This window comes from Metopolophium dirhodum, chromosome 4, assembly GCF_019925205.1.
Source record: "Metopolophium dirhodum isolate CAU chromosome 4, ASM1992520v1, whole genome shotgun sequence".
NCBI lineage: Eukaryota > Metazoa > Arthropoda > Insecta > Hemiptera > Aphididae > Metopolophium > Metopolophium dirhodum.
Window position 1 is genome coordinate 21,350,437 of NC_083563.1, and position 13,522 is coordinate 21,363,958.

Genomic DNA, 13,522 nt, shown 5'->3' on the forward strand with positions numbered 1-13,522 from the left:
TTTGCTGCTGCGTAAAACCGCATCTGTTCAAAAATACGATTGGTGTTCCAAGGGATTTTTCTCGTTTCGGCCGGGCGGCGGCCGTCGGACCAGAATACTGGCAACACGCAGAGCAATCGCATTTTTAAATAGCTCGAGGCGGAGTCGAATAATAGAAAATAATACTCGACAACACTGTGATACGGCGGTGTGGACACTACGGTCTATGAAATAGCCGTAACCTCGGCTCAAGTTCGTTTACATAAAAAATATAATCAAGTCATAATAATATTATTATAATGTAGGCACCGGCATAATATTATAATACATCAATAAATAATAATATATTAATACGATGTCTTCCGATATAAATATAATATAACACACGTCTTTAAAGTAGGTAGCTGTAAATTGTAATGCCGTATAGATACCAGATACGTTTTGTTATTGTTTTCAGTTCGACATTCGGTACCTATATTTTGTTTGTTTTAATATTTTTTTATCTTAAATTTCTTAGAATATCCAGAGATTTGACTACGCATTAATAGATTTCAATAGAACAATAAAACGATTGACATTACGAAAGTACCGACTACCGACTCGGAGGTTGAAAGTCGAATAAATTATAATTTATAAGTAGGTACCTAAAGATATAATATTATGACACTACATATTACTCTACCTATATGTATATAGTCGTTATAATAAAAATGTGTTTAGCAGCCCTACGATTTTAAATGCAATACCTATGCAAATTAATTTTACCTGAAATATTTTAATGGCACCAAAATATGTTATTTATATATTCCACATAAACGCATTAAGTCAACTACTAGGCATACGCATTTGTATTTGATTGCAGTAATTTGTATATATCGGTACTTACCTATATTGTTATGACGTGTTCATGAAATTTTAACATAATGTGACTGAATGTTAGATGAATATAGGTATAGAGGGTATATCAGTTGTATAGAGTCATTATAATAAAAAATATTTTTGGCAGCTCTACGATTTAACATGTAATATGCAAAATGATTGTGTCTGCAATGATTTAATGAAACCGAAATATTTTATTTATACATTCCACATAAATGCATACTCATTCACTATACTACTATAATCATTTCTTTGATTGCAGTAAGTTACATAGGCGCAACTAGGGTTAAAATTCTGGGGGGGCTAGCAAAACTATTTATTAAAAATGACCTATAGGAGGCTTATATCTAAATCAATAAAGGATATTTTTGGGGGGCTAAATCTTAGTCGGGGGACTAAGCTAGGTTATTAACTATGATGGTCCTCTAAGGTTTAGTATAATAATATGCATTAATACTTTTAACTGAAATACCTAATTCACAAGAGCTAAATAATTTTTTCTTATAACTGCCTTTTTATATACTTAAACAGTTAAATCGGTAATCTAAAATGCTAAAAAAAAAAAAAACATAAACAAAATTTTTGGCAAACATAGTTCATTATTTATAGTAATTTTTCGTGATATAAAATTGAGAACAATTTTATTTTATAATTATTAATAATAATTTACCTACTATACCTAGCCTATACCTACTTAAATCATATTTTTTTAAAACTGTATTGGACACGTAAAAAAAATATATTTTAGGGATAAAGATGGGCTCCAAAATCAATGGGCCCTTGGACCGTGCCCCCCTTAATCCGGGCTTGCTAGTACCAGTACCTATGCCCTATATGGTATATAATTTACAGTAGATTTATCACATTGTCTACAGAGAAAAGAACTTATCTGCATCGTAGTGTTTTATTTTTTTTTTGATATCATAATACTCAATAGTTAATAATAAACAAATGAAGAAAAAAAAGGTTGGCAAGTGTAGCTTTGCTGTACAACAGTTGAACAGTAGGTGGATGTCGAGTGGGTCACTATACATTTATTGTAATATATTGTTATGTGTTACATTTGAATTCAATAATTTATTATTGTAGGTATACGAAACACGATTCTGAGCAGGGATGGTTTGTCAGCAGATAGCCTATATTGTAGGCTATATCAAGTAGGTACCTATTAGTATATTTGAATATTTCATAATATGTTTTTCGATGTTGCTACTTGCTATTAAAGTAATGTTGGTATTACACTATTACGGTAGCCAGTATAGGAGGTAGGTTGATTTCATTTTTTCGGAAAACATTGAATTTATTATAATTTTATACTGTTAATATTTAATTATCATATAATATAGTACATATAATATAGTACTAATGTACACAATATGTACATTAGTATTTAGAAATAGTATCGAGGTCCAAGTGTATATTAATTATATCATATTATTAAAATTTGTTCTTAACTTTTGAGTCAATACCACCTTTCCGTAGAACCGTAATAGTTTAAAATTAATCTAAATATTTAAGTAATTACGAATAATGTTTTTGAATTACAAAAAAATAACTTACCTACATCGTTAATGTTTGTTTAAATATTAGATTTCATCTAAATTTGAACTTCAATATTATTCTTACAGAAAAATTGTGCATACCTAAATATTTTTTAGAATTTTGGTTTATTGAGTGCCGCTGCATGCCCAAACACGTACATTTTTTGCGGAAAAAACGAAAACGAATAAATTTGGATTATTTTTAAGTTATCAACAAAAACGTTACAACGTACACGGTTAGGTGTCTTTTATTTGTAATGTAAACCTTGGGTAAGGCCACTGTGAATATTGTTTTCGTAAGTTTGTCCTTCACAAAACCATCTTTAAAGGATTAATTACGGGCGGTGTAGCGTTCTTTTAAATTTGTTATTACGTTATTTTCTAGTGGTAAGTCAAAATAATCTATTGATAAAAAAATTTTTTTTTTAAATATTTTAGTTATATTTGATTAAATAGTAATAGTTTCATAATCAGTAATCACTACCTATTATAATATTATATGCATCTGATTATCAGCGAACAAAGACCAGGGTCCATGATAATGGAGTTAATTACATATTTTGCTCTCCTACAATATTATTGTACCTGTCTATATCTAGTAAAAAATGTACTTTATAAACATGTAATTAGGTACATAGAAATGCATCGTACACACTGTTATTTTTATAAAAGTAAAATAATAGATTTAATTCGCCTACCTACCTACGTAAACGCCTTCTCACTGACAGAAGTATACGCAGCATATTAAATTAAAGAAAGGAAGTGTGGGAAGATTTCTAAAAAAAGTTGAGTAAAATTAAATGGCATTTTTCCAATATTTTGGTGTTAAAAAAAACTGTTACGATTCATGCAGAGTAATAAAAAATTCACTTAACTAACGAAAATATAAATATTTGTTGTTTGTAGTTATGTTGTTGTAAATTAAAATAGAATTTCAAATTTATCTAGCTCAATAGCTAAATATATTGAATATACAATGGTATTAATATTTTATGTATCTATGTATTAAAAATTATAATTATTACAAAAACTACAAATTGTAAAATTGTAATAAAAGAAATCTAAAAAAAATATCTAAATATACTTAAAGGTATCATGTTGCAAAATCAAATCTAAAAATAATAGGGGTCTATCAATTAACATAGGTATACAAATTGATACATACAATTATATGGTTCTTCAAAATAGTTCAAATTTTGAAAAAAAGATAATACCACTGTACATCTAAATCTTTGGGTTATTTTGGATAGTATATTTCACACATAATAATATGTCCCTATACAATTGGGAAATATAGGAAAGAGCGGAGATGGTTTGTCAGTCAGCCTATATTATAATAATATATTTAAATCACAACAAAATAACTAAGATCGTTATTCTTCGTTTAAATATCTATTCCGTCCAAATTTTAACTTAAAATAGCAAAAAAAAAAGATAGTATAAATATCAATATGTATCGCAATATAGGTATAATTTAATTCAATGATTATAATCATATTAAATGTATGACTCATATTCTTATAATAAATATTAAATATAATGTTTTCTAAGAATCTTACCCATAAATCACAGAACCCTTTTAAATCCCATAGATGTATACTGTAAAGATTTTAACCTACACAGATTTTACAACCATTTTATTGTATTTTTTTTTTATTTAAATATATACAGGAATATACACCTATTTATATAGGAATTATAAAGACGATAGCATAAAAAAAATATACTAAATTAAATTGTTTTTAAATCATAGTTATATTGATATTAAAAAAGAATGATCACATTTAAAGATATTTAATTATTTCAATTGTGTAATGATAACATCATTTTCTTGTATTAGTTTGATTTGGTTTATTTTCAGGTTGAAAATAAGAGCAATCTTAGGTTTTAACTTGATTAAATCATTTTTATCGTCACCTTCATGAAGCAACACTGTTCCAGATTCTGAGCCAAACTTGACATTTATGAACCTAAATAAATATAAATGTTAAAGAATTGGTTATACTTATTAAATTACATTTAAGATCTAAGCAATTAAAAGCAAATAAAATAAAATATAATTTTAAATAATTTATACAAATGTTTAAAATAGGTTTTTTTTTAAAAAATACAAAAAAATTTTAAATATTTTTTTGGTTTATAACAATTAAATACATTTTTCGAAACTTAGCAATCTAGATAACCTTTTTATTTAAAGGGATAAAGGGGGAATTTCAACTCCTAAATTCATACCTTACATAAGACCATTACAAGGTTTCTAGCACCACTTGAAGTGCACCAAAAAGCATTTTTTTTTCATTCCTCAGATACAACATATTAATGTAAAAACGACTTACTGTGTAATTGGTGATTTTGTTTGATGAACCTTAACAGTGTCAAAATCATTATTCTTTTGAACTATAATTGTTTCATCCTTAATATTATTAAGTAAATTGTTATCTAATATTTTTCCATCAGCAGATTTCATTATAATATCAATCCCAAATAAGCCAAAAGCATTTTGTACCTGTAACATTTTTTTAAACAAATATATTAATTTATTATATTTGACATAATAAGTAAAATATTCAGACATTAGGTGAACTATTTTTATTCAAATATAAATTACAATAAATTTTTTGAAAGTAATCATTATGTATACAAAGTAATTAATTTATAACAATACAAATAATGGTGAACATGTGGTAAACTATTTCATTATTTTTGAATATATACCATGTTGGTTAATCTCAAATACAGATTATACTTCCCTACAAGGTTGTAGTTGACTACATAGTTATGAGTGTGCATTACTCAAGATCAGGGATTCACAACCATTTTTAAATCAAGCAATAAATGTATACAACTTTTATAATTTTTTTCTAGGATAGGGTTATCAAACCAAGTATGACAGACATGTTCAACAAACTGCAGTTTACAGTAAAACTTTACACTATACAACACTATAGAATAATATGCTGCACAATATTGTACATAAGAAAATTATTTAAGATATATTGGTAAACAAAGTTTACTAGCCAACCCCTGATCGTAATAATAAACATTAACAGTAGTTTAAATAATAATAAGAGTATAAATCAAAAATACTATCAATAAAGTTGAATTGATAGATTTATTTAAACGTATATTACTTCATAAAATTATCTGTGGACTATTAAACAAAATAATTTATAGATAACCATTTATAAATATTAAAAGTATGTTAATGATATAATTATCAAATACTTATAAGTTGACTTTAAATGATACTTACCTCTTTGGTCAGATTATTAACATCTAGTACATTTTTACCAACAGGATTTTCAAGAAGAACTGTAACAGAATTTGAAGCCCCATACCTAGGAGTTACTCCATGAAGTTCTACATTAACAAACCTTAAAACGAATAAATAATTTAAATATTTTTACCATAGAAATGCTAATGAATTAATATAAAATATTTACTTGCAAACTGGCAATAGATTTTGATCGCTGTTTTCTTTTGTTAAAACAATTTTTAAATTGGATCCTTTAAGCTTAAAAAAAAATATATATAATTATTAATTTATATTCAGTATATTCATTGTTTACGCTAAGAGGTACCAATAAATATTATAGTTTAATGATTTTGTATTGAAATGGAGTTTTCAAAAATTGAAAGGTAGTATTAAAATATATATTCTAAAAACATTTCAAATTTTTAACTCTTTTAGTACACACCTGGGTATTACAACTATTTTCTTTTAAATGGTAACCTGTTTTTTTTTTAAATTCGGATAGTTTTTTTTTTTGTATAAAAATTTCTTTTTGAATTACAAAATTGACAAAGTTATGCATAGTCTATTTGTTTGTCATATAAATTGACAATGCATACCGGCATTAGAGTAAATAATTAAAATTTTAATTTATGTACAATCAGTGTTCTAACTATGTACAATTTATATTTGAAAATCAAAATAATATCTTTGATATTGTTAAATAAGTAATTGTAGATACATAAGACATACATCAAAACTAATTAGTTTTCACAATAATATCGGAGATATTATTACTATTCTCAAGTATAAGTTTAACATTTTTACAACACTGATTATACATAAATACAAATTTCAACTTATAACTTTAACTTTGTAGATATTTTAACCAGAAAAGAACTTATTATACTAATAAAAATTCAAAAAAAATTGAGGTAGCCATTTAAAAAAAAATTAAGTTGTACTGCCCATGCGCGTTAAAAAATGGTTCAAAAGTTAAAGTGTTCTCATTTTCACAAAATATATATTTCAATACTCCCTTTCATTTCCTCAAAAATTTAATGTATGGTTCTGATTATTATGATGTTTAAGTTTAATTGTTTGTATATAATATAATTTATTACTGTCTGAGTTTCTTCAATTATCACGTTTCCTACTGCTGACCCATCAATAAAAGGAACTTTTAAAACGTTAACTATGAAATCTTTAAATTCCTTAGCTACTCTGGATAAATCTCCTTCAGGACTTATGTTATAATAAACTGTTATTGTATCTGTAGGCACTAGATGAGCCTTTTTTCGCAGTTTTTGAATTCTATTGATAATTTCACGAGCAGTTCCTTCATCCATCATATTTTGGTCTGGAGTTACATTTAATAAAACCAAAATCTGTAATCAATACAGAAAGTCATTAATAGGCAAAATGTTTTATTAATTATTATAATTTTATTTATTTACATCATTATCTAATTGTGCTTCATATTTTTTAGCCATTTCTTCCGCTTCTGGCCCAGTAAAGTCATATAATATTCTAAATTCAGTAGCGTCTAATTCATGTTCTAGGACTTTGAGAAATGGTTTCTTATCATCATCATTTCCTTCAGCTACAGCAGAAACTTCATTTTGCCATGCTTGAAGTTGTTCATTTGTTAATTCCTAAATAAATATCACGTTTATAAAATATAATATATATAGAGTACGTAAGTAAGGTTAAATAGATTCTACTATCATACTCGAATAGCTGCTGTAACTCTTTTGAAATCGGACTTCAATCTGGAACCTAATGTTTTATGATCCGGTTCTGCTCGAAGTTTAACATATCTACTCTTGTTTTTTGTGAAAGTTATAGTTTTCACATTTAATTCCTTTTCGATGTAATTACGAAACTCTTCGATGTTCTCAATAATTTTAGGATCATCAGCAATGATTTTTAAATCCGGAAGAGGATACTAATAGAAATTAAATTATAATTTTATAATTTTATATAAAACATAATAAAGTCTTAATTAATAATTACTTTGACTGGTATTGTCTTTCGATCTCTCATGACTCTGCCCATCTCAATAATATTTTGCATATTAGATACACTTTGTTCAATATTTTTATCTATCAAATGTTCTCTATATAAAATAAAATAATAAACATACAATATATTTTCTTATTGAGAAATAAAATATTTGGTTTTAATAAAATGAAATAACTTACTGAACTATAGGTACCATATGGAAATGTACACTACGTTCCTTAAGATTTTCGATTTTCTTTAAATTTTGATACATTAATTCACATATAAATGGTGTATATGGGGCCATTAAGCAAACCATTGTCATTAAAACATGATACAACGTATCTAAAGATTGTTGCCATTCTGCATGACCACATTCGCCCTTGAGTCTTTGACGATTTAATCGAACATACCAGTTAGTCAACACATCAATGAATTTCACAAGTCTTGGAGCAACTGTATAAAGACGATATGCTGCCATTTCTCGGCGTATGAATGCAATCAATGATTGTGTCCAAGATGTTATCCACCGATCCATTTTATTTTCACTAGGTGCTGAATAATAGTTTTTATTTGGCTTGTACATATTTCCCTATTGGTTAAAAACAGTATATTTAATTAGTATAAAAAATATTTATTATTTAAAATAAACTACTTACAGAAGAATCTCGAATGTTTTGTATGAAAAATCGATAGGCATTGTACCAAGGTAGAAATAAGTCCTTCAATATTTCTTTAACTCCGTCTTCTTTGAATCTCAAGTTTTCTGCTCTTACCACAGGTGAATTAATAAGATATAAACGCAATGCATCAGCTCCAAATTTGTTGACAACCTAAATAGTTAATATGAATAATTGATTTTTAAATTATGTAATAATTGTTTAGCAATTTACAGCCTAACTGAAATTTCTTAACACACGACTCCACAGTTAAAAATATTTAAAGTCTATCACATTTTTAACATTAGTATAATATAATATAAGTTGAAGAATCCTGATATAAAGAAACCTTTATCAATAATACAATATTATGAATAAATATATGATAATAATTTTAAGCCCGTAAATAAATATTAAAATATATATGTATGGAATAAAAATGCAAAGATTTAAAAATATTAATAGTGAATAATTAACTGAATTTATTTTAGGGATTTTAAGTGATTTTATGTAATAAATTGTTTGTTCTGCGTGTGATACAACAGTATGATAAACTCGGTTTCAATTCATTTTTAAAAGTTTGTATTATTTTTAATGAATTGGTTTGTTTAGGGGCTTAAGAAGAAAAAATAAGTGTTCAAGTTAATTTTAGGTAAACTTCAAATCTTTTATAAAATTTCAATCCTATCATTAGATTCATTGGTATGTAGAATATAATATATGTAAATAGATACTAATTACAATCATAACTTAAAATACTATATAAATACATGTTAATGAATATACCTCCATTGGATCTGGGTAATTCTTTTTACGTTTGGACATTTTTTGTCCATCAGAAGCAAGTACTAAACCATTTGCTATGAGATTCTTGAATGGTGGTTTATTAAATAATGCTGTTGATATTACCAATAATGTATAAAACCTATAAAAAATGAAGTTAATTTATAACTTTTTTTACATGCTGCTTTATTCGTATGCACTGAATTTTAAATAAAAATGTTTGACTGGTGTCTTACCATCCTCTGGTCTGATCTATTCCTTCAGCAATAAAATCTGCTGGGAAATTTTCAGAAAATTCTTTTCTGTTTTCAAATGGATAATGTTGTTGTGCATATGGCATAGAACCCGATTCGAACCAACAATCAAATACTTCAGTAATTCGACGCAATGGTGGGTAACCTGGTCTAGCTGATGGAATTGTCAATTTATCAACTCTAAAATAATGATAAATATTATAAGTCTATAGAAAAAATAACACATTTAAATAGTTGAGAATATTTAGTTACTTATGAAAGTTACATACAAAATTGATTAATGAATTAATTTAATGGTTTACACTAAAGCATGTTTAAGGGACCATTAGTTAATAGTAAATATATTGATTCATTTAATTTTAATGTTGGGGGCCTGGTATGGCTTTGTGGTTGGCCTCAGTCACTAATATGTAATGAGGTCAAGCATTGGCCGGCGTCGGTAGTTCTTGGATAGGTGACGACTGACTACCCGAGTTTTTAGTGACGAATCCTTGGCCCACATACACGTGTTCCTAAACCAAATGTAACTAATCCCCCTACAAAATGCTAATGGCCATAGTTGTCGGTTCTTAAGACAAATGAAAAAAAATTCATTATAATGTTAAGTGATTGTTTATGCAACCCAGAATAAAAAATTTTAATATAAAATACATTGAAAATGCTGTAACATTTAAAAATCAAATTGAAAACCAAAACAAATATTACGTTTCTCGGTGAAGATCATCTACAAGAACTCCTGTCATCTTGTGTAACTGTTCAATACTACTTATGCAAACAACTTCTTTCCCATCCTCAGATACCCAAAGTGGAATAGGAGTACCCCAGTAACGATTACGACTGATTGCCCAATCTCGGGCATCTTTTAACCAGTTTCCAAAGCGTTTTTCCTTAACAAAATTTGGTACCCTAAAATGTAAAAATAATTTATATAATCATAATAATAAATTATGAACTAATGAACCATTTATTACCAATATGTAGCACTATTGCAAGCTAAGAGATCTTGACTCATATGTTGCACTCGTACAAACCATGATGGTACAGCTTTATAAATAAGTGGAGTTTCAGATCGCCAACAAAATGGATAACTATGTTTAACTGAAGAAGAACTTACAAGCCTTCCTGCTTCTTTTAGATATTTTATAATGTTTTTATCAGCATCCTACGAAAAAAAAAAAGCTTAATCACACACTCATACTCAAAATAGTTTGTTAAATTTAATAATTACTTTAACATATTGGCCTAGAAAATCACTGACAGGAAGTACAAATTTACCGCTTTCATCAACGGGACAAATTATATCCTGATCTCTAGTAATTACTCCAGCAGCTAAGCACACTCTATAATCATCTTCTCCAAAATATGGGGCTTGATGAACTATACCAGTACCAGATTCAGCAGATACATACCCATCAGTTAATACAATAAAAGCAGTATCTTGACACTGTAATTATATTATATTAATTATTAATATTATGATTAATAATTAATGACTACTAGTGTTAACTAAAATTTACTTGTTTGAAATAGGGAAACAGAGGTTTGTATTTTAATCCTTTCAATTTTTCTCCTGGAAATTTGTCTAAGATAGTATAATTTTCTTTTTTCTTAAATAAAGTATCTAATCGAGCTTCCATTAGAATAAATATATTTTCATCTAAATCTTTTACTTTCACATACATCAATGTAGGATTTACACACAATGCTAGATTACTCGGTAAAGTCCAAGGTGTAGTCGTCCATGCAACCAGAGAAACTGAAGGATCATTTTCAAGAGTAAAACTAACAATAACTAAAATGAAAAAAACAGACATAAAATATTAATACATTTAAATACATGGATAGTTATTATATTTATTATTAACCTGCAGGATCTACAACTTCCTTGTAATTCTGACCAGATTCAAAGTTGGATAAAGGCGTACTACAAGCAGTTGAAAATGGCATAACTTTAACACCACGGTAGACCATACCTTTATTCCAAAGCTCACTGAATACCCACCATACACTTTCCATAAACCATGGATACAATGTTTTATAATCATTTTTAAAATCTAAAAATTAAAAAATTAATTAAATCCAGTTTTAAGCATATAGGTACCATATTATAATTATAATACCAATCCATCGTCCTAATCTAGTGACAATAGTCTCCCAATCACTAGCATAACGCATAACAATTTTTCTACATTCTGCATTATATTTATCAATACCCATTTTAGCAACATCTTCTGGTCCTTTTATTTCTAAAAGCTTATCAATTTCAAATTCCTGAAAACAATTAAAAAATTATGGATTTACTAAATTTAAATGTTTTAATTTGGCAATTTGTTTAAAATGATAAGTTAATTATTAGGCATACAATTTGAAATTAATTTAAAAATAATACCTTAATCATAATCTAACATTATAAATTAAAATATTTTTAGTACCAACCAAACAAGCATGTTATTAGGTAATTATTAAATAAACTTGAAATTGTTAAACCCATGTAAGGTTAATTGTTATAATTATTATCTAAAAGTTTATTGTATTATAAATTACCACTGGCAAACCATGTGTATCCCATCCAAACCGGCGTTCAACATGATGACCAGTTTGATGTGCATACCGAGTAACCACATCTTTGATTGCACCAGCTAATATGTGACCATAATGAGGAAGTCCAGTGGCAAATGGTGGTCCATCATAAAAGGAAAACCTATATAAAATATAAATACATTTTAATTATAATTTTAATATTATTTGTATTCATTCATTTAAATATGCAATCTCAATAGAAAATTTTTAAGTTCAGTTATATAGGTAGGTAGATACATAACATGAAAACAATGCAGCTAATAATTTGATTGAAAGAAGAAGAAATTATACGATATACTTCTCTTAAATAACAAAGTAACTGTGTAACATAATATTATTATTTCAGTATAAATTAAATATTTCTAGTGTAACATAAATAAATGTATCAATTGGTAAATCATTTGCAGATTGTATGTTTCTAGAACCCAGGTGAAGTATAAAAAGTAATAAGCTAAGTAATAAGTACACAAAATGTATGTCTATAGCTACTTTGTATAGGTAAAATTATGAAAGTAAATAAAACAAATTATTTGATTATTTATACCGGATTGTAGTCCACTTGCCAAGCAATTTCAGTTAAGGTCCCCACACACTGCAACGGAAGCGGTTACAGCAAAATGAAGCCGGATACAATTGTACAGCCACTGCCAAGACGAAAGAATTTTACCTACACCGCTTCAGTGTGTGGCAACCTTAAGTTAAGTGATAAGTAAAACAAAAATAAAAAAAGAATTTGTCCAAAAAGTGTCTTACGTAACAAGTTTTTTTCAACAATACTTATAGCATAATATAGAATAATCAGCTGAATACCTAATTCTTTCAAGAACTTAAGATTGCGTCCCCAATAATTGATTATCTATCCCTTTTTATTTATTGCAAACATAATTTAATATTAACTATTGTATAAAACTATAAATATATGTTATCCCTGTATTTTAATGATATCAGACAGATAGATTTGTTGATTTAATATATTCCAAGTATTGTTACTTGCTTACTCAGTGTTTAATAATGTTGTTGAATAGTAATATTATGGTCACAGTTATGTTTACGAGTTTACCGAAAACCCTATACAATTATTACCTGGGTTTTCCTTTAGATTGTCTAAGACATTCATGAAACACGTCGGTTTCTTTCCAAAACTCTAAAATTTTTTCTTCTTCCTTTGGAAAATTCAAGTACTCCGCGGCTGGTTCCACCATTATTTCGAGTTTTCGACGATCACTGAGTAGTAATAGTTGACAAAATTAAGTTGTTAACTACTATTCAAAGTGTTTTCTAATCCCACACGGCGACACGGTGAACAGGAACACGCCAACAGGAGACCACGATTTTCTAGTTTTCTACGATTAATTGTGATAACTGATAACAGATAAATACCACCGAATAAAATAATAATATTATCATCGGTGGACAGTGTGTATCAGTGGCCGAGTGGTACTATTGTAGTGTGGATAAATTAAACGATGGAAAACGCTATTAGTACACCACAGCAGCTGATATAATATAAAACTGTTTATAACATATTTTGTTATATTGTGCGCTGCTGCAGACTCGGCCTCAGCTGCTTAGATCACGATGTAGAGATGATCTATGCAAGGCATAATATAT

At 27.5% G+C, this 13,522-nt stretch overlaps 1 protein-coding gene across 1 annotated transcript; it reads right to left on the reverse strand.

Annotated features, from left to right (window-relative positions):
• Positions 1-4,130: 4,130 nt before the first annotated feature.
• Positions 4,131-13,266, reverse strand: LOC132943147 (isoleucine--tRNA ligase, cytoplasmic). The gene is made up of 20 exons (XM_061011989.1): positions 12,995-13,266; positions 11,876-12,032; positions 11,452-11,602; positions 11,197-11,385; positions 10,849-11,123; positions 10,560-10,775; positions 10,303-10,493; positions 10,037-10,237; positions 9,314-9,511; positions 9,081-9,219; positions 8,295-8,468; positions 7,836-8,227; positions 7,648-7,750; positions 7,364-7,579; positions 7,089-7,286; positions 6,756-7,019; positions 5,843-5,913; positions 5,653-5,773; positions 4,736-4,905; positions 4,131-4,369 (listed from the first exon to the last, which is right to left on the reverse strand). The coding sequence occupies exons 1-20, from the start codon at positions 13,111-13,113 to the stop codon at positions 4,198-4,200; spliced, it is 3,717 nt and encodes a 1,238-aa protein (XP_060867972.1). The 5' UTR covers positions 13,114-13,266; the 3' UTR covers positions 4,131-4,197.
• Positions 13,267-13,522: the final 256 nt, after the last annotated feature.

Coding starts and splice junctions, on each gene's coding strand:
- LOC132943147 (XM_061011989.1), bottom strand. CDS start 13,113: ATGGTGGAACCAGCCGCGGAGTACTTGAATTTTCCAAAGGAAGAAGAA. Junction 11,386..11,451: donor TAGATTAGGACGATGGATTG/GTATTATAATTA, acceptor TTTAATTTTTAG/ATTTTAAAAATGATTATAAA. Junction 5,774..5,842: donor AATCTATTGCCAGTTTGCAA/GTAAATATTTTA, acceptor ATTCGTTTTAAG/GTTTGTTAATGTAGAACTTC.